The sequence below is a fragment of the Balaenoptera borealis genome (genome assembly GCF_965194805.1).
Source record: "Balaenoptera borealis genome assembly, chromosome: 16".
Lineage (NCBI taxonomy): Eukaryota > Metazoa > Chordata > Mammalia > Artiodactyla > Balaenopteridae > Balaenoptera > Balaenoptera borealis.
In genome coordinates, this window is record NC_138872.1 from 79,708,111 (window position 1) to 79,734,816 (window position 26,706).

At 46.4% G+C, this 26,706-nt stretch overlaps 1 protein-coding gene across 2 annotated transcripts in view; it reads right to left on the reverse strand.

The window, feature by feature from the left end:
• The window catches only part of HIP1 (huntingtin interacting protein 1), a 152,465-nt gene that overhangs the window by 39,662 nt on the left and 86,097 nt on the right, over positions 1-26,706 (reverse strand). For both annotated transcript variants that reach the window (XM_082360240.1, XM_082360241.1), the window contains exons 2-4: positions 11,511-11,574; positions 7,382-7,524; positions 7,087-7,143 (exon numbers count right to left, since the gene is read on the reverse strand). In XM_082360240.1, the coding sequence (XP_082216366.1) occupies positions 7,087-7,143; positions 7,382-7,524; positions 11,511-11,574 (264 nt within the window). The remainder of the gene's footprint in view (positions 1-7,086; positions 7,144-7,381; positions 7,525-11,510; positions 11,575-26,706) is intronic.

Consider the following 26,706-nt stretch of genomic DNA (forward strand, 5'->3'; position numbering starts at 1 on the left):
AAATTCCACCTCTCAGTATATACTCAAATGAATTGAAAGAAGGATCTTGAAAATATTTGCACACCCATGTTCACAGAAGCATTATTTACAATAGCTAAAACATGGAGGCAACCAAAGTGTCCATCGACAGATGAATGAATAAACAGAATGTGATATACCCATACAACGGAATATTATTCAGTCTTAAAAAGGAAATTCTGACACGTACTACAACATGAATGAATCTTGAGTACATTATGTTAAGTGAAATAATCCAGTCACAAAAGGACAAATAGTGTATGATTCCATTTATATGAGGTACGTAGATTAGTGAAAAATCTTGAGACAGAAAGTAAAATGGTGGTTTCTAGGGGCTTGAGGTGGGGAGGGGAATGGGGAGTTATTGTTTAATGGATATAGATTTACAGTTTTACAAGATGAAAAGTTTCAGAGATGGATGGTGTGATGATTATACAACAATATGAACGTACTTAATACCACTCAACTGTACACTTAAGAAATGGTTAAGGTAGTAAATTTCATGTTATGTGTATTTTACCACAATAAAAATTTGGAAGAATTTTAATAAAATGTTGATATACATTGAAAAACAAAATTAGAAAGAACATTTGAAAAATGTAAAAAAGTACATATGCAAACAAATCACCATTAACCTAACCACCAGATATAATCATGGCTAACATTTTGGGGTTCACGATGTTATTTTTTCAATTTAAACAGACTTAATTTTTTAGGGGAGTTTTAGGGTCACAGCGAAATGGAACAGAGAGTACAGAGATTCCCCATGTGCCCCCTGTCCCCACACATACACAGCCTCTTCCACTGTTAACATCCCTCACCAGAGTGGGACATTTGTTATAATTGATGAACCTGACACATCGTTATCATCCAAAGTAAAGTTTACATTAGGGTTCACTCTTGGTGTTGTACATCCTATGGGTTTTGACAAATGTATAATGACATGGATTTACCATTATAATATCATACAGAGTAGTTTCACTGCCCTAGAAATCCTCTGTGCTCCACCTTTATTTTAAAAGATAAAATGGGATCAATATGGTTTTTTTCACTTAATATACTGCAATTTTTTCCATCTTCTTAAATTTTCTTCTGTATCATTATTTTTCGTGACTACTCAGTACATTATAAGTCTGTACTGTAATTTATCAAACCAGCTCCCTACTGTTGTGTGTTTTAGTTGTAGGCAAGTTTTTCTATGTAAACTATGTTTCGATGAACATTCTTACAGTATCATCTTGTGTACAAACATCCTTTGGGTAAATTCTGGATTATGCTACTCATTTAAGAACCTAAGTCTCCCATCCTTAGTAATCACAGTCTGACTATGGGCTATCTCCTTCCTTTTGTCTCTCTATCTAAACACAGGAGAGGAAACACCTCCTCCAGATGGATTTCAACAGACTAAGAGCATCTATGGTATTATACCTGGGATGGGGGTTTGAAATGGGACTAAGCCTAGCTGGTAAAGAAGAAGCCTTCCCATGGAGTCTGCCCATGCAGTCATGTCCTAGGTGCCTGGGCAGAAGCTAGGCTTAGCAGAGTGATGCTGGCAACTCCCTATTACATACAAAAGAAAAGGAAAATGGGGCACAAAGAACCTTAAACTGAATAACTGTGGCTCCCATGTGAGTCTTGACTTCTACATCCTCTAGCGTAGAGGAATCCCTTTGAAAGATGTCTCAAGGGGCACCAAAGAGAGTTGAGTAATCAAAGGAGTTTAAAAACATCAATGCCAGAGATGACAGTATTTCATAATGTATTAATTTTCTATGAAAATTCGTATTTTATGATATACTTGTTCATTATAGAAAAATCAGAAAGTAGTGAGAAGTAGAAAAAGCAAAAATATGCTCATCATCAAAGACAACTATACTTCATGTGAAAATGTATGAGGATCAAAAAGGTGGGGACTTCCCTGGTGGCGCAGTGGTTAAGAATTCACCTCCCAATGCAGGGTATGCGGGTTCGATCCCTGGTCAGGGAACTAGATCCCACATGCATGCTACACCTAAGAGTTCCTATGACACAACTAAGGAGCCTGCTGGCTGCAACTAAGGAGCCCACCAGCCACAACTAAGACCTGGCACAACCAAAAATAAATAAATAAAATGAATAAAAATTTAAAAAATGGATTATATTAAAAAAAAGTAAAAGGTGAATGGATCAAAGATTTAAATGTAAAATACAAAACTATAAAACTCCTAGAAGATCACAAAGGAGAAAACCTGGATGACCTTGAGTATGGTGATGACTCTAGATACAACACCAAAGGCACAATCCATGAAAGAAATGATTGATAAGCTGGGCTTCATTAAAATTAAAAACTTCTACTCTGGGACTTCCCTGGTGGCGCAGTGGTTAAGAATCCACCTGCCAATGCAGGGGACATGGGTCCGAGCCCTGGTCTGGGAAGATCCCACATGTTGCAGAGCAACTAAGCCCATGAGCCACAACTACTGAGCTCACACACTGCAACTACTGAAGCCTGCGTGCTCTAGGGCCCGTGCTCCGCAACAAGAGAAGCCACGGCAGTGAGTAGCCCACGCACCATGAAGAAGAGTAGCCCCCACTTGCCGCAACTAAAGAAAGCCCGCGTGCAGCAACGAAGACCCAACATAGCAAAAACAAACAAACAAACAAACAAACAAAAACTTCTACTCTGCAAAAGACATTGTCAAGAGAATGAGAAGATAAGCCACAGACTGGGAGAAAATATTTTCAAAAGACATATCTGGTAAAGGACAGTTATCTAAAACATATAAATATACTCCTAAAACTCAACAATAAGAAAACAAACAATCCAGCTAAAAAATGGGCCTAAGACCTTCACAGAAACCTTATGAGAGAAGATGTTTAGATGGTCAATAAACATATGAAAAGATGCTCCACATCCTATGTCAACAGGGAAATGCAAATTAAAACAATGAAATACCACTAGATACCTATTAGAATGGCCGAAATCCAGAACACTGACAACACCAAATACTGATGAGGATGCAGAGCAACAGGAACTCTCATTCACTGCTGGTGGGAATGCAGAGTGATACAGCCACTTTGGAAAATAGTTTGGTAGTTTCTTACAAAACTAAACATACTATTACCATAGGATTCAACTATGGAGCTCCTTGGTTTTCACCCAAAGGAGTTGAAAACTTAAGTCCACACAAAAACCTGCACATGGATGTTTTTAGCAGCTTTACTCATAATTACCAGAACTTGGAAGCAACCAGGATGACCTTCAGTAGGTGAATGGATACATAAGCTGTGATGCATCCAAACAGTGGAATATTACTGAGCAGTAAAAAGAAATGAGCTATCAAGCCATGAAAAGACGTGGAGGAAACTTAATTGAATATTACTAAGTGAAAGAAGCCAGTCTGAAAAGACTACATACTATGATTCCAACTATATGACATCTGGAAAAGGTAAAACTATGGAGACTGTAAAACGATCAGTGGTTGCCAAGAGTTGGGGGGGTGGGGTGGGATGAACAGGTAGAGCACAGAGGATTTTTAAGTTGGTGAAAATATTCTGTATGATGGATACATTTGTCCAAACCCACAGAATGCACAACGCCACAAGTGAACTGTAATGTAAACTATGGACTTTGGTGACTGTGATGGATGTGTCAGTAGGTTCATCCATTAGGGGAGGCTATGCATGTTTGGGGGCAGGGCAGGTATATGGAAACTCTGTACTTTCCACTCAATTTTTCAGTGAACCTAAAACTGCTCTTAAAAAAAATAAGGTCTTAATTTTAAAAAAAAAAGTAAAAGAAGTTTCTAACTTCAGAAACTCTTAGTCAAATGGAAGAGACAGACTACATAGGAAAAAAGACCTAAAAGAATTCTATTTTGGATAACAAGGCAGGCAGGCTAGGTACCTGGGTTGACCTTCCCACTGAAAACTACTAACAATATTGAGTGAAATATTAAAAATGCTTTGAAGGCATTAATGAACTTGCAAGAGAGTAAGGAATCCTCAGGCCAGGAACTGAGTAATTCAGATATTCAGAGAGCAAATGACTTGACGGGGTCAGGGAATGGTGGGGAGGGGGCACTTTGCCACACCAAGTGAACCTGAGTTTTGGTTTTCTGGGCCTTAAGGCCCAGGTGGTGAACAGGAGGCAGGGCTCTCACCTGCCCAACCTGAGGAGTCTAGTGGAAGAGCCAAAAGACTTCCTCCTCGGTGCAGGGGAATTAAGGGTCAATTGGAAATAACACACATGTACTCCTACACTGAAGGAGTCCCCCCTGAGGACTGCAAAGAAAATCTACTGCCTTAAACCACTGTTGTGATCAGAGGGCGGAAAAAACTACTGCTGAGAATTGGACCGGTGAGCCAGTCCTCAAGGGGATCTGCTCAGAATTCACAAAACTTTTAAGCTGAGAATTTAATTTAGAGTGATCTTAATGGATGCAAGTGCCAATTCCCTCTGGAGGAAGCTGCCTTTGTTAGAATTCAAAGAATTCCCACCAAAAAAATCTCCAGGAAAATGAGCAGCTCACAGTAGAAAAGTAACTAAATACAAAAAGAAACTACATAGCAGGAGCAAAATTCATCAAAACAACAGATGGCAGAAACAGACCTCTAAGGGCTTTAGATACTAGAATTATAAAAAGTGATATATAAAACCACTATATTTAACAAGCCTAAAAAAATTAGAGACTGTTTCAAAATATATGCAGGGCACAATAAATTATAAAGAATGCCGAGCAGATTAGAAAAAACCAAACCAAACCAAACCTAAAATTCCAAGAAATGAGAATGATACTAAAATTGAAAACCTTATGGAGAGGTTTAGCAACAGATTAGACCCAGCTGAAGAGGGAATAAGTGAACTGAAAGCTAGATCTACTGAAATCATCCAGAATGCAGTATAGAGACAAACAGGTAGAAAAAAATGAAATGGTGGTTTAAAGACATGGGGAATAGAGTGAGAAAGTCTAAAATACTGCTAACCAAAGTCTCAGAGGAAAACAAAGAATGAAGCAAATCAATATTTAGAGACAATGAGAATTTTTCATAACTGATAAAATATAATAATCTACAGATTTAAAAAGTCCAAAGAATCTAGAATAAATTCACACCTAGATAAATACTAAGAACTTAAAAACAAAGAAACAAACACAGATTAGCTTCAAAGAAGCAATGGTAAGTCTGACAGCAGACTTCATAAAAATGATGGAAGCCAGAAGTCAGTGGAAGGACATCTTGACTAATATCTTCCATGTGCTGAAAGAAAAGAACTATTACCCCAGAATTCTAAAGTCAGAGAAAATATCTTCCATGAATGAGGGTGAAATAAAGACATTCTCCATCAGGTAAAAGTGGTTGTTTGCCACCAGCAGACTCTCACTAAAGGAAGTTCTAAAGGAAATAACTCAGGCAGAAAGAAAGACATCCCAAATGGATGGCCTGAGATGTAAGAGGAAATGAAGAGTGCAGAAGAAAACAATTAAAATAAAATATCTTCTAGGGTCTAAAAGCAACAAAAATTAAAATGCATGACAACAACATACAAGGGAGTGAATGGGGTTAAAATATTCTAAGGTCTTTGTGCTATACTGGAAAAAGATATGATATTTAGACATTGATATGAATTTTAGACATTGATAACCTAAGCATGCACTTTGTAATTGTTAGATAACATTATCAAAAAATTAAAAAAAAAACAAAACCTCTGCTTTTATTTTTTATCTTCCCACTAGTAATGAGGGGGAAATTGAATGAGAAAGAAAATACCCAATCAATCCAAAAGAAGGCAAACAATGAGAGAAATAGAAACAGAACAGATGGGACAAATAGCATAAAATAAGATGGGAGATATATATCTAAACATATTATGAATTATAATAAATGTAAACAGAGTAAACGTCCAGTTAAGACAAAGACTGCTATCCTGAATTTAAAAAAAAATCCAACTAAATGCTATTGACAAGTATATTTCTAAGAGAAAAGAATATAGAAAAGTCAATCAGTCAATCACTATGCTGTACATCTGAAACTAATATAGTATTATAAATCAACTATACTTCAATTTTAAACAAAAACTGACCATGAACTAGCTCACACAGCAAGTCTCAAAAAAACTTTGAAAATCAGTATCATATTGATTCTCTGGCCACACTGCAATAAATATATATGTAAAAAATATTAAAAAGAATATAGAAAAGTCAAAAGTAAAAGGATGAAAAAAGATGTACCAGATAAATTCTAGCAAAAAAAGGAAAAAGACCTAAGCTTTCCATGTTACAGAAATGTAATAGAAAGCTCTCTAGCATACAGTTGGGAGTTTTGGGGACAAACCTCTGCTTTGTTTAGGTTAACTAGTCTTGTGACATAGGAAAAGCTGCTTCCCTCTCTGGGCCTGTATTTCTCATCTATAATGGGTAGATTGGACAACATAATTGCTAACATTTTGTGAGTTCAGACAGACACAGGTAAGAATTTGAAGGAAAGGGCTAACATAGTAGTTCTTAACCAGTGGGGCAAAATGACACATCAGAATCACCTGGGGAGATTCTTCAAAAGGCAGATTACCTCCTGTCCATACACATACTCCTTGAATCTAGAGGGATTCCGGTATGTGTACAAAACCACTCTTTTCAATGTATTCTGATATTGCCACCTACCTCCTCCCTCTTCCTAAGGCACTAAGAATCCCTAGACAGTAAAGAAAAACCACTGGCATTAAGGATTGGGAATGCCAGTTCTCAATGTACTGTGACCCCAATGGGACCAGTAGAAGGAAAGAAGTAGGAACTGTGACAGTGTCACTGCGGAAGGATCCCAATGCCCAGAGAGCATTATGACATGAGCTTCCATCGGCAGGAGAAACTCCCAGGCCCTAGAACTTCCCTACAGCTTTCAGGGACCCCAGGTAAGACTGTGGATATCATGGTTCCATTTGGGGGCATCTTTGACTCCCTCCCTGATGTTCATGAGAGAAATGCTAAACAAGCTGAAAGAGATGAATTCGTTCCATTCCACAGTCCTTGTTCTGTGGCCTCTGGGAAAGGATAAGGTGGCACAGGTGGCCCCTGGGTGCGTGTCCAAACTCACCCACATCCTGCTCATGTCACTCAGTTCGTTTTTGTATCTCAGAGAGTCCTTCAGGACCTGGAGAGAGAAGGAGAGGAGACAGAGGATGGTGAAACATGGGTCTGGGGTGGAGTAGAGAGGGTGATGGGAGAGAGACGAAGCCGTCTCTGAAATTGGTACCCAAGAGGTCAGGAGATGCGGGCAGCTGCCATCCCCTGTGCGAGAGTGGATAGTGGCTCTTGGGACTCAGGCAACTGCACTTTCCCCACGTGGGTCCCTGGATCCCTGCCCATCCCCTGCAGCCCCAGGAACTCACATTTGGGTGTCCATCCCGGAGGAGTTTGTGGAACACGTGGCAGAACTTCCAGCAGAGCACAGCGTTGCTGGAGAGGGGCAGCCGGTTGACAACAGACCAAAAGGTCTGTGCCCCCTTTTCATGGTGGGTGCCCAGTATGCACGGTGAGGGAAGGTCATGGAAAACAAAGACAACCAACCCTGGGATGAAGCCTCTAAAGGCCACCATGGGGGCTGTGTGTTGTTCATGGCGCCTGGCACTACCTGTCAGAGGGCACCGCTTATAATGAAGGCACCACAGATCTGTATAAGTATCCTGGCAGTTTTCTGACAGATGGCAAAAAAGTGCCTCCTTCTAATAAAATCCATTTTATTAGACGATTTCCAAAGAGACAGCAATGTCTTTTGGGAGGGGTGTCTTTTCCTAGTTTGCACAAGTGCGTTCTGGGCCAGCAGCGGCTCTGGTTGGCCTTAGTGGGAAGATGCTTCGGTTGGAATTAGGGCTTTGCTGTGGGAAGACAGACTCTGCCCTTCCTCTAGGTTTGCTGAGTTTGTGGTGGGGCCTTTGTGGGGAGGTGGGTGGAGGGTGTGGTGTGTGTTTATAATTACAGCTAACATTTTAACAACACAATACAGCCTCTCAAAATTCTTTCTTATGCACTATTCCAAAGCAAGGGTGTGCTTCAGCTCTTCAAGTGCCCCGGCCCCTGCTGGGGACCCTACCCCCTGGCTACTGACACCCTTGGCTCCTCTTCCAGGTAGCATCTGACTCCTCTCCCATTAGACACTGTGCTCTTACCCTGAAAGCAGCAGTCTTTGTTTAAAATGTATTTTCCCTAAATTTAAAATGACTCTTTCGGGGCTTCCCTGGTGGCGCAGTGGTTAAGAATCCGCCTGCCAATGCAGGGGACACGGGTTACAGCCCTGGGCCGGGAAGATCCCACGTGCCGTGGAACAACTAAGCCCGTGCACCACAACTACTGAGCCTGCGCTCTAGAGTCCGTGAGCCACAACTACTGAAGCCTGCACGCCTAGAGCCCGTGCTCAGCAACGAGAAGCCACCGCAGTGAGAAGCCCGCGGACCGCAGTGAAGAGTAGTCCCCGCTCACCGCAACTAGAGAAAGCCCGCGCGCAGCAACGAAGACCCAACACAGCCATAAATAAATAAATAAATAAATAAATTAATTAATTAATTAATTAAAAAAATGACGCTTTCACTCCACCTCTTCTAAAAACCTTCCTGGCCTCGTTCAGGGGTGCCTTCATTTCCCAACACCTTGAATTCCCTGTATGCGGACTCCTGGGGCCACTTCCTCCTGAGATCCAATTCCAAACACACCCGCCACATGGAGCGGCTGCCACGCTTTGCGTGTAATAAATGTCCTTCTGGCCTCGAGTGACTTTAACTGAGCTCCAGACCTCCGTAATTAGGGAGCCCCCCCCTACTTTTTTTTTTAACATGGAAGACATTTACATTTATTTTTACTTTCCCACATCACCAGTCATGGATGAGTGGCTTGTATCTCCATCAGGAAAACATAGCACTATCGAGTTACTATTAATATTATATCCAATAGAGAACTCAATCTTTGGTCACAGTGTTAAGAGCTCCTGGATTTAGTCCCATCAGCCCTCTCTGAAATGACCTAAGGGAGCCCTTTTTGAGGCAAGTAGAGGATTTCCACATTTCCTTTGTAATGGATGCTTACACAGGCTTCACACACTCGGTAACTGGGCACCATTAACCCCAAGTATGGCAATGTCCTCTGAACTTTCGGCTTTTTAATCCAGGCTCGGGTAAGAAGCACCGCACCATGTAGGAAAGACTTGCCTCAGGTTAGAAACTATGGGACTCACCCAAAAGACGTGTTGTTTTGCTTCTGAGCTGGAAAGTGTGGTAAAGTTCCCTCCCTGGACTGAAATTTGCATTTTGAGAGGGGCTGCCTTGAACACGGACTTTTGGGTCTAGAAGCTGAAATCAGCTTTTGGTCTTCGAGTGATTCTGAAATAACTTATGGTTTCACCTCAAGCACAGCCCCCTGGGAATCGAAGGAAGCCGAGAGGAGAGATGGACAGCCCCCTACCCTCAACTGAGATGATTTCTCACGGCAGATTGTGGCTCCTTTACCGCAGAGCAATCTACTGAAACAGAAGCCAGGGACATGTGGAGCTGGCCGGGCAACCTGGCTTGGAAAGAGGCAAGCAGACCTTTCTGTTTTTCTTTAATTTTCTAAGCATTTTAACGCACCCAATTCGTGTCAGGCACTTGGGGATATAAAGAAAATAAGACTTCAGTCCTCAGCCCTCCAGGAGCGGATACCACGGTCGGGGGTGTCAACCTGTTTACCAGTCAGGCACCCGGGATAAATGGTTGTCTGAACAGCATTTCTAAATGAAGCCAGGTTTCCAAATGCTCATTCAGTTGGTAGTGAGGGTAGCTGATGATCTTTAAAAGTATTGATAAAGAATAAATGTTCTGTGAGATCTTTAGGCTTTAAAACCCTACTGTATGGAGCGGATCTTTTCAACATTTATCCACCCCTTAGAAATTGTGAGGCAGAGAGACTCCCAGAATGTCAGAGCTGGAATGTTAGGCCTTTGAAAGCTTCTTTGGCCAACACTTTCATTTGACAGACAAGGGAATCAAGGCTCACAGAGGTCCCACTGGGCCCACTCAAGGTCCCAGAGGAAGTCAGAGAGCTCCAGAGATGAGATTTCGGAATGTCCCTCCAGGTCTGTTCCATCGCCCCAGGGAGCCTCCCTGGCAAGGTGTGACCTGGGCCGGCCACTACAGGCCTGGCCCTCTCTGCTCACACCCGTCCAGAGGAGCACACTGCCCTGTGACAACTGTCTCTCTTACTTCATATCTTGCACCAGACTGACTGATCAGTATTCTTAGCAGGGAAGGGTCAAGACTGGGTAACTCCCTGCGAAAATCAATTGGGCCACTAATAATGAGGGCTTTTCTTGGTTTGGTTTTCTTGACTCAGTAAAGCATCAAGGGAATAAAAAGGCAAGGTCTGGCTAGGCTCACGGTTGGGCCAGGCTTCTGGGGTACCCGGTAGAGGTTCTAAAGCCCCATCTTGCAGCAAAGCCCTAATTCCAACCAAAGCATATTCTGCTAAAGACAAGCTGCTTTCCTTCCAGTGCAGAGCGGTACATGCTGTTAGCAACATTTCCGGAGGGCCTGACCTGTTCTGGGCATCGCACTGGCAGTGCCGGGCTTCCATGGCCTTCTAACCTGGAGGGTCTCCTCCACGGAGGGGCGGGGGTGGGATGGCTTCAAGACGGGTTGTTCCAACCCGACTGGCTGGGAAGGAGCTTCCCATTGCAGACAGAAGCCCAGCCTCCCCTTGCCCTGTGCTTGGCCCCAGCACACACAGAGACAAAGCCTTGGCCCACTGGCAGCCTCTCCTCCAGGCTTTGGGGATTAGCACTTGAGCACCTGGACTTGACCTCAAGGGCAGGTCCCGAGGGATCCATCGACCAGGCTGCCTGCACTTCCCTCCAAAGCCACAGACCCATGACGGTGGCCGCCCAGGACCTCCACCAACTCGGCGTGGGGGGCTTGGCGAAAATCTTCAAATCGTCAGTTCCCTAGTCTACCCTGACCTTCTCATCTTCTTCCCTCTGGTTTGGGGTGAACCAGTTCACACAAGTGGCTCTTATTTCCATGGTAGAGCCCTTGTGTCGGCTTAAGGCCAACCGCTGCCGCCAAGGTCTCTATTTTGCTTTCATGTTCAGAGAAGGGCATCTGATCATGTCCCCAAGGGGGTGGTCAGTGTGGCAAGGTGCAGGGCCAGAGCGCTTTGATGATACAGGTGAAAACCCCTCCAGTGCCCCAAGGAAATCTCTCAAAGGAGAGTAAATTCAAAGGACTCGGCAGTTCTGAAAAGCTAAGTCCCAGGAGAGAGGCGAGACTGGGCTAGATGGCCGCTTTGGTCCCTTCCACCCCAACGGGCTGTGGGCTCTGAGGCCAGCTGTTGCCAACCCACACTGTTCAGACCCTGCGGGGGCCTGGCCGGTGGGGGGCGGTTCTCCTTCCTGAAGCTGAGCAAGGATGCCTCGCCCCGACCTCATTCCCACCCCCCGCCCCCCGCCATTTGACCCCCCCTTGGGGTCGGTCCTCCGAGCAACATCCAAAAGGATATTTCTGGCGTGTTTTTCCTTTACAGCCACTTCCTGCGTATTAATGGCCTTATTGATGCTGACAGTCTGAAAAACAAGAGGGAGGGGGGAGGGGAAGGAGGATGAGATGAATAAGCTTCTGACAGTGGCTGGGACCCTCTCAGACGCCCCGCCCCTTCCCCTCCCCCCGCAGACCCCTCTGCTCCACTGTCCCCTTGCAGGGCCCCCTGCGGGGGGCAGAGGTGGGCAGCACTCCCAGGCCAGCTGGCCCGGGCTGTCCTAAGGCAGCGGGCTTTGCTGCCTGGCATTGGCTGTGCCCAGCTGCTGCGCCCGCATGCCACTCATTCACTTGGCCCAACATGGCAATTAAAGCCTGCACAAAGGGATGCCTTTCATCCCCCAGGGAAACATTATTTCTCCGGGAGCAGGAGGAAGAGGCGCTGAGATCAGGGAGGGGCTGTGGCTCAAAGACGGTCCGGCCACCCCTCTCTCACAGCTAGAACCTTCCACGGAGCCTACCCTAGCTGGCCCGGGGTTGACAGTGGTCACTCTCCTCTCTTGTTTCCCTGCTCTTGGGCACCTTCCAGCTCCTAACCAAATTCCCTTTTATTTTCTTACTTCTGTCATAGGACATGACGAATATTCACCCCTTTCTGGTCGTTTTAAAAATCGTAACTCTCTTTTGAAGTAAGCAAAGCACGTTATACATGTAAATATAACTTACACACACACATACATGGGATCGTATCATGTAGGCTGTTTTTTGAAATATAGCCTTTTTCTGTTTTGCTTTGCTTCCTTCCACAGACATCATTCTACCCCAACCCATGTTAGCAACTTGTTATGCATCCTGCACGCGTGCACGTGCACACACACACACACACACACACACACACCCCTACATTCCGAAGGGGTTATTTTTGTCACTGTTCTATAAAACTGGGACTGTCATGCACAGACTTTTTTACATCTTGCTCTTCTCACTTGAAAATATCCCATGAAACATTCTCCAAGTGAACTGGTAAAACGCTAGTTCATTCTTTAAAAAGATAACATAATATTCCAAGGCGTGGGTGGATGTGATTTATAGCATCCTGTATTGGGAGGCAATTTATTTCCAGTAAACTATTTTAGTAAACATCCTTATACATATATCCTTATTAATTGAGGCTTTCGTTTCCAAGGGATAGCGTACTAGGAGTGAGATTACTGGGTCCACTTCTTCTTTTTTTTTTTAAACTTTTCATTATGGAGAAGTCCAAGCACACACAAATATGATGATTAGTCTAATAAGCCCTCATATAGTCAGTCCCCAGCACCAATTATTATGAACTTGCAGCCAAACATGCATCCTTATGGGTGAGGGGTCACAAACATTTTCTGTAGAGCCAGTTAGTAAATATTTCAGGCTTTGCAGGTCACATGGTCTCCATCACAACTATTCAGCTCTGCTGCTGGAGGGAAAAAGCAGCCTCAGCGATACTAAATGAATACGGAACTGAAAGACTGTGGCTGAATTCCAATAAAACTTTATTTACAAAACCAGGAGGTGGTCTGGATTTGGTCTGCACCTCTACTGTGCTGACCCTTGCTTTATACCATTGGTCACTGATGTCCTTGCTCCCTGGATTATCTGAAGTAAATTCTAGGCGTTATACCATTTTACCAGTAAATATTTCAGTATGAACTTCTAAGAAAAAAAAAAAAAAGACTCTTTAAAATTTAACCATACTATGATCACACCTAAAATTTTAAGGATACTTTCTTAATGTCATCAAATGGTTAGTGTTCACATTTCTCTCTTGTGTTAAAAAAACAAACAAACAACTTTCTTGCAGCTGTTCTAATCAGGATCTAAACAAGGCGGCCATCAGGCTTTGTAAACAGGCTACAACAATTCACATTTCCACTGGCGATGATCAAAAGTACCCCCTCCAACAGGGGTTATCACTTCTTTTCATTTTTGCTGGTCTTACAGGTATAGCGACATTTCATCATGAACCTGTAATTTCCTGACTGCTAGTAAGTTTTGAGTATTTTCTTATATGTTCTCATGGTTGTTGATTGCCTTACCTAGTGAAGTATGTTCATCTTATCTTTTATAGCTTCTATGTTTACTTACGGTTTCTCCTGCCCCATGTTTATACTGGTAGACTCTTACGTTTTCCTCTAAGTGTTTTATTGTTTGTATTTTATTGTTTGTGTTTGAATCTTCATCTGGAAAAAATACATACTTATGTATATGTCATATATGTATATGTACATGTATATGTGTATATTTGGTACAAAATAGGTTATACCAAGATATGGTCTTTTATATCTGGTTACATAACTTTTAGGTGTGTTCTTTAAGTCCACTATTGCACGTATTTTTTTTTCCTCTACCAGAATCAACTCTTTTTTTTAAATTGAGATATAGTTAATTTACAATGTTGTGTTAGTTTCAAGTATACAGCAAAGTGATTCAGTTATACATATATATATATTCCTTTTCAGATTCTTTTCCCATGTAGGTTATTATAAGATATTGAGTATAGTTCCTTATGCTCTACAGTAGATCCTTGTTGTTTACCTATTTTATATTGGGTTCGCCAAAAAATTCGTTTGGTTTTAAGTACAAATAAAAGACGTTTTTCATTTTCACGAAGAACTTTATTGAACAACGTATTCACTAACCGAACGAACCTTTTGGCCAACCCAATATATAGTAGTGTGTATACGTTAATCCCAAACTCCTAATTTATCTACCTCCCTCCCCCATAAGTTTGTTTTCTATGTCTGTGAGCCAGACTCAACTTCTTTAATAGCATAAGCTCTGTTGTGGGTTGAACTGTGTCTTCCCAAAAAAGACACGTTCAAGTTCAAATCCCCCAGTGCCTGTGAATGTGATCTCATTTGGAAACAGGGTCTTTGCAGATGTAATTAGTTAAGATGATGTCATACTGGATTAGGGTGAGTCCTAAATCCAGTATGACTGGTGCCCTTATAGGAAGGCCAGGTGAAGACACAGGGACACAGACACTCAGGAAGAAGACAGCCATGTGAAGATGGAAGCTGACACTAAAGTGATGTGTCTACAAGCCAAGGAATGCGAAAGATGGCCAGCAACCACCAGAAGTTAGGAAGAGGCAAGGATGGATTCTTCCCTAGAGCCTCCAAAGGGAACATGGCCCTGCTGAAACCGTTATTTTGACCTTCTAGCCTCCAGAACTGGGAGAGAACAAATTTCTGTCGTTTTAAGCCACACACTATGTGGTAATTCGTTATGGCAGCTCCAGGAGACTAACACAGGGTCCTTTCCCCATCCTGCTCAGTCACCTCCGAAGACAAGGAGAGGGCAGATACTCCTTTCCCTCTTCCCTACAGCACACGCAGGGGGCTCCACTGAGCACAGCTGTTGGCTGTCAGTGCAACGGTAAGACCAGTCCAGAAGGAATCTCATATAAGAGATGCTGCAAGAAAGAAGTAAAAAGTTTATCCCCCTAAAATCTCCCAGTGAGGCAGCACTTGTGTCCTGTGGAGACCCAGTGCTTCCAGCTTCCTCTTCACAAGTCCTTCCTTGGACCTTGTTTCTCAGCTTCTGCTTCCAGGCCAGTCCCACGTCATCCTCTTTCCTTCAGATTTCCTCAGGTGAGTTACACGCTTTCAACTATGTTTCTCTCCTGGCTCTAGAACAATGATGGGATCCTGGCTGCAGACAGACCTCTGGGCAAAGTGACCACATTTGCCGAGCCTTTAAAGGTTGCCTGCGTTCATAAGGAGTTATAAGGGACCTAAATATGTAAGATGACACCAAGAGATGCAAATCCAGTAAGGTGTGAACTGGATGTGGTCAAGTTCTAGGGGGTTGGTAGAGACAGCCAGTAGCACAGGCTGTGATGGAAAAAGAGAAATCCATGTTGGCCAGAAATGCTAGAAACTGCGTCAGGGCCTTGAGGGAGGACTGTGATGGGTGTGGTTTAGACTTAGTCCACAAATATCTATTTATACTGATGGACGAAAGACCAATTGCCCAAGCCTGTGGTCAGTATGAGCCTTGCTTACAAAAACAAACAAAAAATCCTTAAAATTCCCTTAAGCCACATAAAATACCATGAGTTTGTAACTGTAGACTGTGTGTGTGTGTGTGTGTGTGTGTGTGTGTGTGTGTCTGAAAACTGAAAATATCCTGTACTCTACATGTTGAAAGGAAGGAGAGATCCTGTGAAACTGCGATGCTGCTCAGGGAAACTTTGTCGAAGGAAGAAAGGGGTCACCTGTCTGTCCCCGGTGCTTCCCCTGCCATTGACTGACTTCTCTCAGTGACACTGCCTACAGATTTGAGGGGCACTTATGGTTGTCGCACAGAAGGCTAAGCCACTTGCCCAAGGTCATACTATTCGGGCGGCCGGATCCTCGAGCCCAGCTCTGGAAAGGCTTGGAACACGAGGGCTGGTTCTGCTGCAGGGCCACGTGTGTGCAAGGGCAGAACGGGGGATGAAGGCAGAAAGGGAGGTAGCGCTGGGTGCGGGGGGCCAGTGGGTTTCGGAGGGGGCGGGAAAGGATGGAAGCAGCTGAAGGGAAGAGAGTTGAAGGAGGCAGCTATTAATAGCAGAGAAGTGAAGGAATAAAGGCCTTAATCTAAAAGGTGGAAGTGAAATGGAAAGAACCCGACACAAGGTGGGCTATGAAGCAATTCCAATAGGATTGGCCAGTAGGAGCTCCCAGTTACAGGGAACACAACAGAGGGAAGAATCAATGGTGCTGCAGAGGTTTTGAAGCTGGGCAGGTGGCAGAACAGAGGCAGGCATCTGGGGCTGAGGGGACACTGTAAACAAAGGACAATGAGGCTGGGGGGCTTGGGGTGAGAAACAGTCATTTTTAAAAGATTGAAGAAGTAAACTAGCAGTAGCAGTGGTTATAATCATCAAGATAATGGCAGCTAATGAGTACTTACTACCCAGCCCTGTGTTAATAAGTATTTTGTATGAATTATCTCATTAAAGTCTTATAACTCTACATCCTACGAGTATTAGTATCAATCATCTTCATTTTACAGATAAGGAAACCAAGGCTTTGAAAGGCTACGTAAATTGCCCAAGGCTGCTCTCCCAGCCAGTGTAGAGCTGGAACTCAGACTTGGAAGTGGGGCTCCACAGCTCAGGCTCTGGATCACAATCCCCACATGAGACATGGCCCTCCACACCCCAGAGACACAGAACCAGAGTCCAAATGATTTCCACAGACTGGAAAAATGGGTGAAACTTCACTGGATGCAATCCAGCAGGTATAAAGGAAGCTTCCTATATTTAGGTCTAAACTCGCTGGCACAGGGGAGATATGAGTCAAAGCAGCACTTGTGAAAATGATTTAGGTGTTTTATTTGGCTGCCAACTTAATACAAGCAACGCTGTGATGTGGCTGATCAAAATGCAAGTCTGAGCTCTGGAGGTATTAAAAGGAATACAGTGTTCAGAATGAGGGAGGGGATGGTTCTAATTCTCTATGAAGATAAATTCACAGGTAAAACACTATTCAGTTTTAGACCTTGTACATTATGAAGGAAACCAACAAACTAGACTGCTTCTAAAAGAGAGTGACCTGAACTGGGATAAGCCTGGGGCCTGAAGAAAACTTAGAGGAATATCAGTATTCTTAAAGGTGGTCATGTGGAAGGAGGAATAACTCCAGGGATCAGAACCAGACCAACGGGGGCTTCCCTGGTGGCACAGTGGTTGAGAGTCTGCCTGCCAATGCAGGGGACACGGGTTCGAGCCCTGGTCTGGGAAGATCCCACATGCCGCGGAGCAACTAGGCCCGTGAGCCACAACTACTGAGCCTGCGCGTCTGGAGCCCGTGCTCCGCAACAGGAGAGGCCACGATAGTGAGAGGCCCGCGCACCGCGATGAAGAGTGGCCCCCGCTTGCCACAACTAGAGAAAGCCCTCGCACAGAAACGAAGACCCAACACAGCCATAAATAAATAAATAAAAAAATAAAAATTAAACTTAAAAAAAAAAAAACAAACAAAAAAACTAGACCAACGGGTAGAAGTACAGTCAGGCTGTTTCTGGATAAACTTAAAGCTGTCTCATGAAAGAGAGAATTCCCCATTATTAGAAGTATACAGGCAGAGGCATGGCAACGTCTCCTTAGAGTTACTGTGAAAAAGATTTACAGGCTCAGGCTGGATTAGGTGATTTTTAGGTTCCTTCTCACTGTTAGACTCTGTAAACGTCCTTCAGATGATGGAGGGCTTTGGATATAAGGGCAAGAAACTGTGACCTGGTGGACACTGAGATGCACAGAAGGCTCTTCTGTTTTTATGTTTTTTATTTTTGGCTGTGCTGTGGCATGCGGGATCTGAGTTCCCTGACCAGGGATCGAACCCGTGTCCCCTGCAGTGGAAGCACAGAGTCCTAACCACTGGACCTCCAGGGAAGTCCCAACAGAAGGCTCTTGAGCAGGGGAGGGACCGGATACAAACGCCCCTCCGTCCTCCTGAGTTTGAAGAGTTACCTTTTCAGTGCCCTGAAAAAGGAAAGTGTGAAAACAACTTGTGTGTGGACATTCAGAGTCACAGCCCCAGTACGAGCCCAGGACCCCAACACAGCACCTAGCCTAGCACTGGGCTATGGAACGAAGTCTCTACCCAAATCAATAGCTACAAGACACCTGCAAGCCTTGTCTGCCCTGGTCAGGACTGCCCCAGACCCTTCTCTTGCAGCTCTGGCAGGCTCCTGGGAGTGCCCACCTACTGCAGCCAACATGCCCAAAATTCTCCAACCAACGCTTCCCTACCGAGAAGTTGGGCAGGGTCCAGCCCACAGCTGAAGGCCCACCGCCCGGTTTCTGTAGCAAGGCTTTTTGGGCTCAGAGGCAGGGCTGAGCCTCTGGGCCCGTAAAGGCAGGCTGTGGTCCTCCAGGGTCCTCGGAATCTCAGACACCGGACACATCCAGGGCGGAAGTACCACGCCAGGCTGAGTTTCCTGTACTTGTGCAATGCTCGGTGCCTGGGATGCCACCCCGCGTCACACGCCCCTCACTTCCTTCTGCATCCCAAATGCTGCCCCGTCTTCTTTCTTTTTAAATTCCTATTTCTCTTCGTGTGTTTGACAACAAGTATATTGTCTTACCTCCCCGTCAAGATTAAAATCCCAAGGGCGAGGACCCTGCCTTCTGCCCTTGTGGGCCCGCAGCTGCTAAGGCGGGGAAGAGTCTTAATAAATTATTAAATAATTAAGGACTTAATGACTGCTTCCCAGTGCGCCTGCCTCTAAAAAGTACCAGGTATGTGATTCATGGTCTCTTGAGAAAATCTGCTCTCTTCCCCTCCCCTCCCCAGACTCTCTCTGAAGTAAATAATTGGGTTCGGAGCTGGGCGATGCCTGGGGGGACGCTCCCAGGGCAGAGGGTGGGAAATTCGGGGCTCCACTGCTCACCTCCGGCCTACGTTAGAGAGCATCCTCTGAGAACAGGCTGTTCTACAGATTTCGCCGGAGTCACACAGGACCTCAGACGGTGCAGTGTCCCCCCTGAAAGAGCAGCATTGTACACCACTTCCTGACCCAGCTGGCCCTCGTGTCCCAGGCTGGTTCCGGAGGGCCAATTATCAGCAGGCACCGTAGGAAGGGCGGCTTTCCGTTCCCCCCCTCCCCCCCCCGCCCCCGTCCCTGTCCTCTGCTCCCTCAGGACAGCCTCAGCCAGGCTGCAGCCAATGGGAAAACTTCGGACCTTGCTTCTGCGGGGGGCCAGGCCTGGGCCTGTGCTGCGGGGGCAGCTGGCCACAGTCAGGTCACGCACACAGCTGCTGGCAGGGACCAGCGCTTGGGCTGCCAAGGCCAGGCTGGCTTGCAAAGGTTCCATGGCAGGGGCAGGCACGGAGGATGTGCCCAGTGTGGGAGGCAGGTCCCAAAGCCAGGGACCGGAGAGCCCAGTGCCCGGGCCAAGTGTAGGAAAACCTGCGACCAGGCTGGGCAGAAGGAGAAAGGAGGGAGTAGGCTAGAAAGGACACAGAAGGAATGAAAAGGGCATCAGTGGGCGGGAGGCATTTGCTCAGCAAAGGCAGAGGTGGCCACCACCGATGGCCCTGGTAACGCTGCCCAGCACGGGCGCTGCACGCTGCATCCCTCACCGCGTCAGGTTTGGAGGCTTGGGGTAAACAGACGAGGCAGGTGCTCCTGTTAACACCTGCTGCGCAGGGCAGAAAGGGATGCTTCCGGCCGTCCGCTCCTCCTGGAGAGGAACAAGGCTGGCGATGGGGGAGGGTGGGCTGTGATGTCGGAGAGAGACAGACTCAAAAGACTGCTGGGGCACATCATGGTAAAGGTGGGGGCAGCCTGAGAGAGGATGACAGATTCAGAACCGAGTCGCAGTCACATGAGTCTCGGGGAAGAGACAAGCGAGGCACAGAAGGCCGAACGTAGCCTTCAGCACTGAGTGAGGCTGCTCTGGTCTTGGCCGTGATACTTGGAAGTGGATGTCCGACATCAAGTCTTTTGAATTCTTCTCTTGATCAGAAATAATGATAATAGAATGTCGTCGTTGTTGTCACCGGATTGATTAGTGGTAGCAGCTGAGCCTCTACCAGGCGCTGCACTTGGGGATTTGCTTCTGATCCTCCCTCCCCTGAAGGGCAGGCAATCTGACCCATTTTCCAAGTCAGGTTGCCCAAAGCAGCACAGGCAGCTGCGGGTGGAGCCAGAATTCAAACCCAGGTCCCTCTCCCCACACACACTGTGCTACCTTCAGCAACTCGGCAGCCTCAATGCCATCTACCTGCCTGATTTTCTCTCTTTCTTTTTTTTTTTTCTTACTCTTTGGCTACACTGTGTGGCATGCGGGATCTTAGTTCCCTGACCAGGGATCGAACCCGAGCCCCCTGCAGTGGAAGCGTGGAGTCCTAACCCCTGGACCTCCAGGGAAGTCCCCTGCCTTGCTTTCTACCCCACGGCAGCTGCGCCCCAGATCTCTACTGCTCCTGAGTGATCTCAACCAGGCCCATGGCTTTGAACTCTTCATTTCTGCCAACATGCCCCACTGCCCAACTATTCCTCTCCCAGTCTCCCTAGAAGTCACCCTTAACTGCTGCCTTTGTCTCAATGCTCCCATCCAACCCTTCAGCAATGCTGCCTTTCCGCCTCCCAAATCCCTCTGTTATCTCTCCATCTCCTCTGCCTCCAGCCAAGCCCAAACCTCTATCATGTCCCCACTGGACCACTGGAATAGCTTCCCAAGTGGATTAGCCCTCCCCAAGCGGCTCTCTGCCCAGCAGCCAGAGTGATCTTGATAAACCACACCTGAGATCACGCCACCTGGCGCAGAGCCCGCCACCACCAATGAAGCCCGCCCTCCCACACGGCGGACAAAGCCCTACACCGGCGTCAACTCCCATTCGCCCTCTTACTTGTTATACCCCGATCACATGGGCTGCCTCTTTGTTCTTCAAACATTTAAAATTCTTTCTGTCTCTGATGCTCCTTATGCCTGGAATGGTCAGATTTTTGCCTCCCATTCTTTGCAAGGCTGGATGTTCCTTCTTTTCCAGGCTGTTCAAATACCACCTCCTAGGCAGCCTCTCTAATCTAAAGCATCTCTCCACCCCTTGGCCTGCATTACCTCTTTATCATGACACAACCATCCTGGTTATTTCCTGTAGAGGCTCTTATCTCAACCTGAAATCCCCTTGTTGGTTCCTTTGCTTGTTGTCGGTCTCACCACTAGACAGTGAACTCTGTGCTGACAGGGACCGTGTGATCCTGCTGTTCCCCCCCAGTGGACACACTGTGCCTGACACATGGATGGGCTGACAGAGGAAGAAGGCTGCTTGGCCCGGGCCTCTCCAAGCAGACATCCTCATCAGCACGTGATACCTTGTTTGTTCCACTCACCTGTCTAGGAACCTCCATCTTCCCCTTCCCAAGTCACATTTCTTTCTCTCCAATGAAAAATCTTGCTGATATTTAAATATAAACTGCCTTAACTAATGATATCCAGTTATCCTTTCTTACAATCCTTTAGCACTTAGCTAGGCTCCATATGGCTAAATACTTTGCCCCATTTAAATGCTTTTATAAAAGGTATGTGCTATAGACTGAATTGTGTGCCCCCCAAATTTGTATGTTGAAACCCTAACCTCCAGTGTGATGGTACCTGGAGCCTTTGGGCAGTACTTAGGGTTAGATGAGGTCGTGAGGATGGGGCCCCCATGATGAGATTAGTGACCTTAAAAAAGAGACACCAGAGCAGGCTCCCTTTCTCTTGCTCTCTTTTTCTCCACTATGTGAGGGCACAACAAGAAGGTGGCCGTCTACAAGTCACGACGGGAGCCCTCATGGAGATCCAAATCAGCCAGCACCTTGCTCTTAGACTTCCCAGCCTGCAGAACTGTGAGAAATAAATTCCTATTGTTTAAGCTACCCAGTCTATGATATTTTATTATGGCAGCCTGAACAGACTAAGAGTATTTTTTTCTCTTTGTTTTTTTAGTATTTTGTGAGTCTTATCTACTTCATAAGCTGAGGACTATTGAAATTAGGATCACATCTCCCCCTCCCCTCCCACTCTAAAGCCCCCAACCATCCTCTGGCTTCTGGAGAGGTGGTGAGTAATCCAATTATCTGGGTCATGCAGATTTCGAAGGGTTTAGCAAAAGGAAAGGCACTCGCTCTTCTGCAGTCTGATCTGGAGGGGAAGATGGAGTAAGAAAGTTGAGAAGATTAAAAAATGTCAATCAACTCTGTAATAGGTGTACAAACCTGTGTTAGGAGCAGGGTGGCCAGGACTGTGAAGCACCCAGGACAACTAAAGAAACAAGCATCCAAAGTGGAAAACACTGGGGGAAGCCATCCAAGTGTCCGTCCACAGAGGAATGGGTACACAGAACATGGTCTATCCATACAATGGAATATTATTCAGCCCTGAAAGGAAGGAAATCCTGACACCTGCTACAACATGGCTGAACCTTGAGGACATTATGCTGAGTGAGATAGGCCTGTCACAAAAAGACAGACCCTGTTGGATTCCACTTATATGAGGTACCTAGAGCAGTCACGTTCAGAGAGACAGAGGTAGAATGGTGTTTGCCAGGGGCTGGGAAGAGGGGCAAGTGGAGAGTTATTGTTTAATGGGGACAGAGTTTCAGTTTGGGAAGATGAAAAAGTTCTGGAGATGGATGGTGGTGATGGTCACACAGCAATGTGGAAGTACTCAATGCCACTGAACTGTACACTTATAAGTGATTAAAATGGTAAATTTTATGGTATGTACATTTTTACCACGATAAAAACACACACCCACACACAAAAAGGAGGAACTGATTATGCTACAACAGGGATCAATCTCAAAAACATGATGCTAAGAAGCCAGACACAAAATGTCACATATTGTATGATTCCATTTATACGAAATACCCAGGATAGGCCAATCCATAAGAGACAGAAAGCAGATTGCTAGTTGCCAGATTCAGGTAGGAGGGGGAATGGGGAGTGACTGCTTGATGGGTACAGGGTTTCCTCTTGGGGCGATGATAAAAATGTGCTGAAGTTAGATAGTTGTGATTGGTGGCACAACATCATGAATGTACTAAATGCTACAGAATTATATACTTTATATTGGCTGAGATGGTGAATTTTATTTTATGTGTAAAACAATTTTTTTTTTAAAAGGTGGAAACCATGGAGGAATTATGATTCTGACTGAATACCTACTTCTTGCAGGGCAGGGCCACCATCTAGGCTGTAGGACTATGCTACACAACTCCAGGTGGGCCTCTCCCAGACTGTGAGGGATGATCCTTGTACCTAGACCAGGGATTAGGAGTAACACGCGTGGTGAGATTGTGGGGAAATGGAGTGGTGCCCAAAGGCCACGCATGGGTGAAGATAATCGTGATTTACCGAAAGAGAAGAAGGCAAAATTCCACCTGTTATTCATGAGAGATTCCCAAAAGGAAAGGCGGCGCCGCTCACCAGGCACCAACTTACGTTCACGGAAGCAAGTCAGGCCAGAATGACCTCGTTTCCTGGTTAAAACTCTAGGCCACGGTTTCAGGAAAACATCAACGTGTGTGTCTGATTTTCCATCATCAAGGTGCTTACCAGTCTCTTATAACATCTCATTGACAAGGATGAGAAAGAACAGGGGCTACTGGGGGTCGAAACTACTGACTGCCAGCCAAACCTGACCTGCAGCCTGAGAATAACCTATGAGCTGGGATTGGTTGTGGGATCTTAGTTACCCGACTAGGGCCACTGGCAGTGAAAGTGCGTAGTCCTAACCACTGAGCCGCCAGGGAATTCCCCTGGTTTTTACATTATTAAAGGAAGCAGAGGAGGTGGAGGAGGAAAGAGGTGGAGGAGGGGGGAGGAACAACAGCTGCAGGAGAAGCTGGCCACAAAGCCAAGACTATTTCCTATCTGGCCCTTGGCAGAAAAAGTTTGGCGTCCCCTGAGCTAGACAGGGAGGTCCATGAGGGTAGACGTCTGCCCTTACAGGTGCTGGTTGTTGGCTACCATCATCTTGATGTTGGGAGTAAATGCATTTGGATGATACTGGCAGACCATGACCATGGGCGAAAAACAACAAAACAGATTATTCCTGGGCCCAGAATCCTAGTACATATGGGCGAACAGCAAACCAGGTGAAAAGGACCGAACTCATTCCCGGTAAGTTCGTTAACAGTACGATGTGGCCACCATAATAAAATAAAATTTAAGAAGGTAATTTCATTTTGAGCTACATCAACAGAATTATAAGATCTAGAACAAGAGCCAATCCTTGGTTTTACAGCTTTCAACCTCACCTGGAGTACTGATTCATCCTACCACGTGCAGAGAGGCTGCTGGGCAGTGAATAATGCGTCCAGCTCCGGGCGCCCCATTCTAAGAGAATCACAGATCAAGTGGGCGTGTGCATAGGTGAACCACAGAAGGTCAGATGAGAGAACAGAAATCAGGGAAAGTGGTGGTGGGGAAGAGTGATGGGGAAGAAAGGGCACAGGTGTCTTCAAATATATTAGTTCCCAACACCCGTGAAACGGAAGGTCTCAGGGCCAGATGGGGACCCTTGAGTGAGGATGAAAAGAAGCCAGGTTCTGTCTTCATCACCTTCCCAAACTGGGAACAATCCCAATGTCCTTCCACGAGGGGACAAACTGCGGTATAGCTACACCACGCAAAGCTACTCAGAAATAAAAGGAAAAAACTACTGATTCATGCCAACTATAGGATGAATCTTAAAAGTATTATGTGAAGTGAAAGAAGCCAGCGTGGTTGGTGTGTCTGGGGAACAGCAAGAAGGCTGGTAAGGCTGGAGCAGAGCGAGAGGAGGGCAGGAAGCAGCCAGACCAGGCAGGGCCTTGAAGGCCATTAAGGACTTTAAGCAGAGGAGGAACAGGATCTGATTCTGTTTTTGAAAAGGAAAAGAGGCCCAGATGGAGCCCCGGGCCATTCCATCCGCATCAGGGAGACGAGGAGGAACCAGGGAAGGAGAGGGAGATGAAGCAGCAAGCCAGGCAGGAGGGGAATGGAGGCAGCAGGTGACCTCTCTCCCGGAGGAAGAAAGTGAGGCAGCTTAGAGGGAGCTTCAATTGTGTTGACCCCTGCTGAAGGGGCGGGGGCACCAGGACTGAGAATTAGCCACTGCACACGACAAGGATGTCACGGGTGACCTGGGCAAGAACCGCTGCAGGGGGGTGGGGAGGGGAGCAGAGAACGGGAGGAGGAGGAGTGGGAGACAGTGGGGACAGAACGGACGTCTCCTCCCCTCCCAGGGCCCGGGGCTCAGCGCTGGGGCTCTTGGGGTGTATGAACAGCCCCTCAACTCCAGGTCCCCCCTCCCCCACCAGTGACCCTATTTAGAACCAGCTCCCTGGCTGGTTCTCCATCCCCTGATGGGGTCACATAGACAAGAAATACAGACTCCCCGTCTGCAGTCTTTCTAGAACGGGTATAGAGAGGCTGCAAAGAACACTCTTTTTCCAGAGACAAATACCTATATTTCCTTCTCTGAAAGCTATCCAGGATGCTCATAAATCCCCAGAGAAGTGATCTCCCTTTCTACATGACAAGACCCCTCTCCCACCTGCCTCCTCATTACCAGTTCCCAAGGCTCCTCTTCAGCCACGGTTCCAGCTTCTGTGGGGACAGAGTGAGAGAGCCGACGGGAGCAGCCTCCCTCCTGTACCTTCAAGCCTCTGAGAGGCCTTCCCAGGGCAACCCGGGCCCCTTGCTGTCGTGCAGCCCTCGTCCTCTTGTTTTCTCTGCCACTATGCTGGGAGAGACCCCCCAGCTCTGCATCCCCAAAGGTCCCCAGAAATTTCCTACAGACTCTGAATCAGACCATCCAGCACAGGGGCAACTGATTACGGAAAGGGGGACCCCATCGTGTCCTCCTGACCCGGAGAAGAAGCCAACAAGCTCCGTCTTCCCTTCCTCATTTATCAGGACTACTGAAGAGTCCCCTTCAGCCAGGTCATCCTGCATATCCTCAGGCAAAGATCAGCATCTTCCCTGCACTTTGTCCCCCAGTGTAACCCAAGCTCAGGTCACCCACCAACTTGAGCAGCCCAATGTCTCCTGTGGGTCTCAGCCACTGTGCACACCAGCAGCCTCCCCCCAAGGGAGAGCGTCTGTGACAACCACAGGGTACCCACGTGGGCCTTCAGAAGGTCCCAGGATGTAGGGCATGAGGGTTAGATACTGAGACGCCGGGTCTCAGGGAAAAGGAGATGCTGGCCCATCTTCCCTCTTCCCCACCTGCAGGCGGCTGTGGCTTCAGACAGGCATGCCCTGGCCCCCACCGTTCTGTTTCTCTTGTCACAGAGGAAGCCTTGGTTCTGCCTTCCTAGTGACCCAAACTGCACTGCCACATTCACAGGGGCTGCACCAAGAACTCATTAGAGTCCTTCTTAGGGCCAGGCCTCTGCCTAGAAAGTGATGCTGGGGCAGGCCCATCAGACGCATCTTGATCATTCAGGAGGCACCGAGCCAAGCTCGAGTGGCCTTTCGCAATGGCCTTGGTTTCCAGATAGACAGCTGGTCTGCAAGAGTGGAAACCCTGAGCTGTGTCTTTCCCCAAATCACCAGCATTGCTCAACTTCCTCTCCTCCCCCCACCATGCTCTCCAGCACTCTCCACCTCCCAGATTTCTAATGGGGAGGTTAGTTTTGTTTCTTCTCTTTCAGCAGCACAGAGCAACTTTGCTCTGACTCTCTCAAGACACAGGGGGGAGGCGGTGGCAC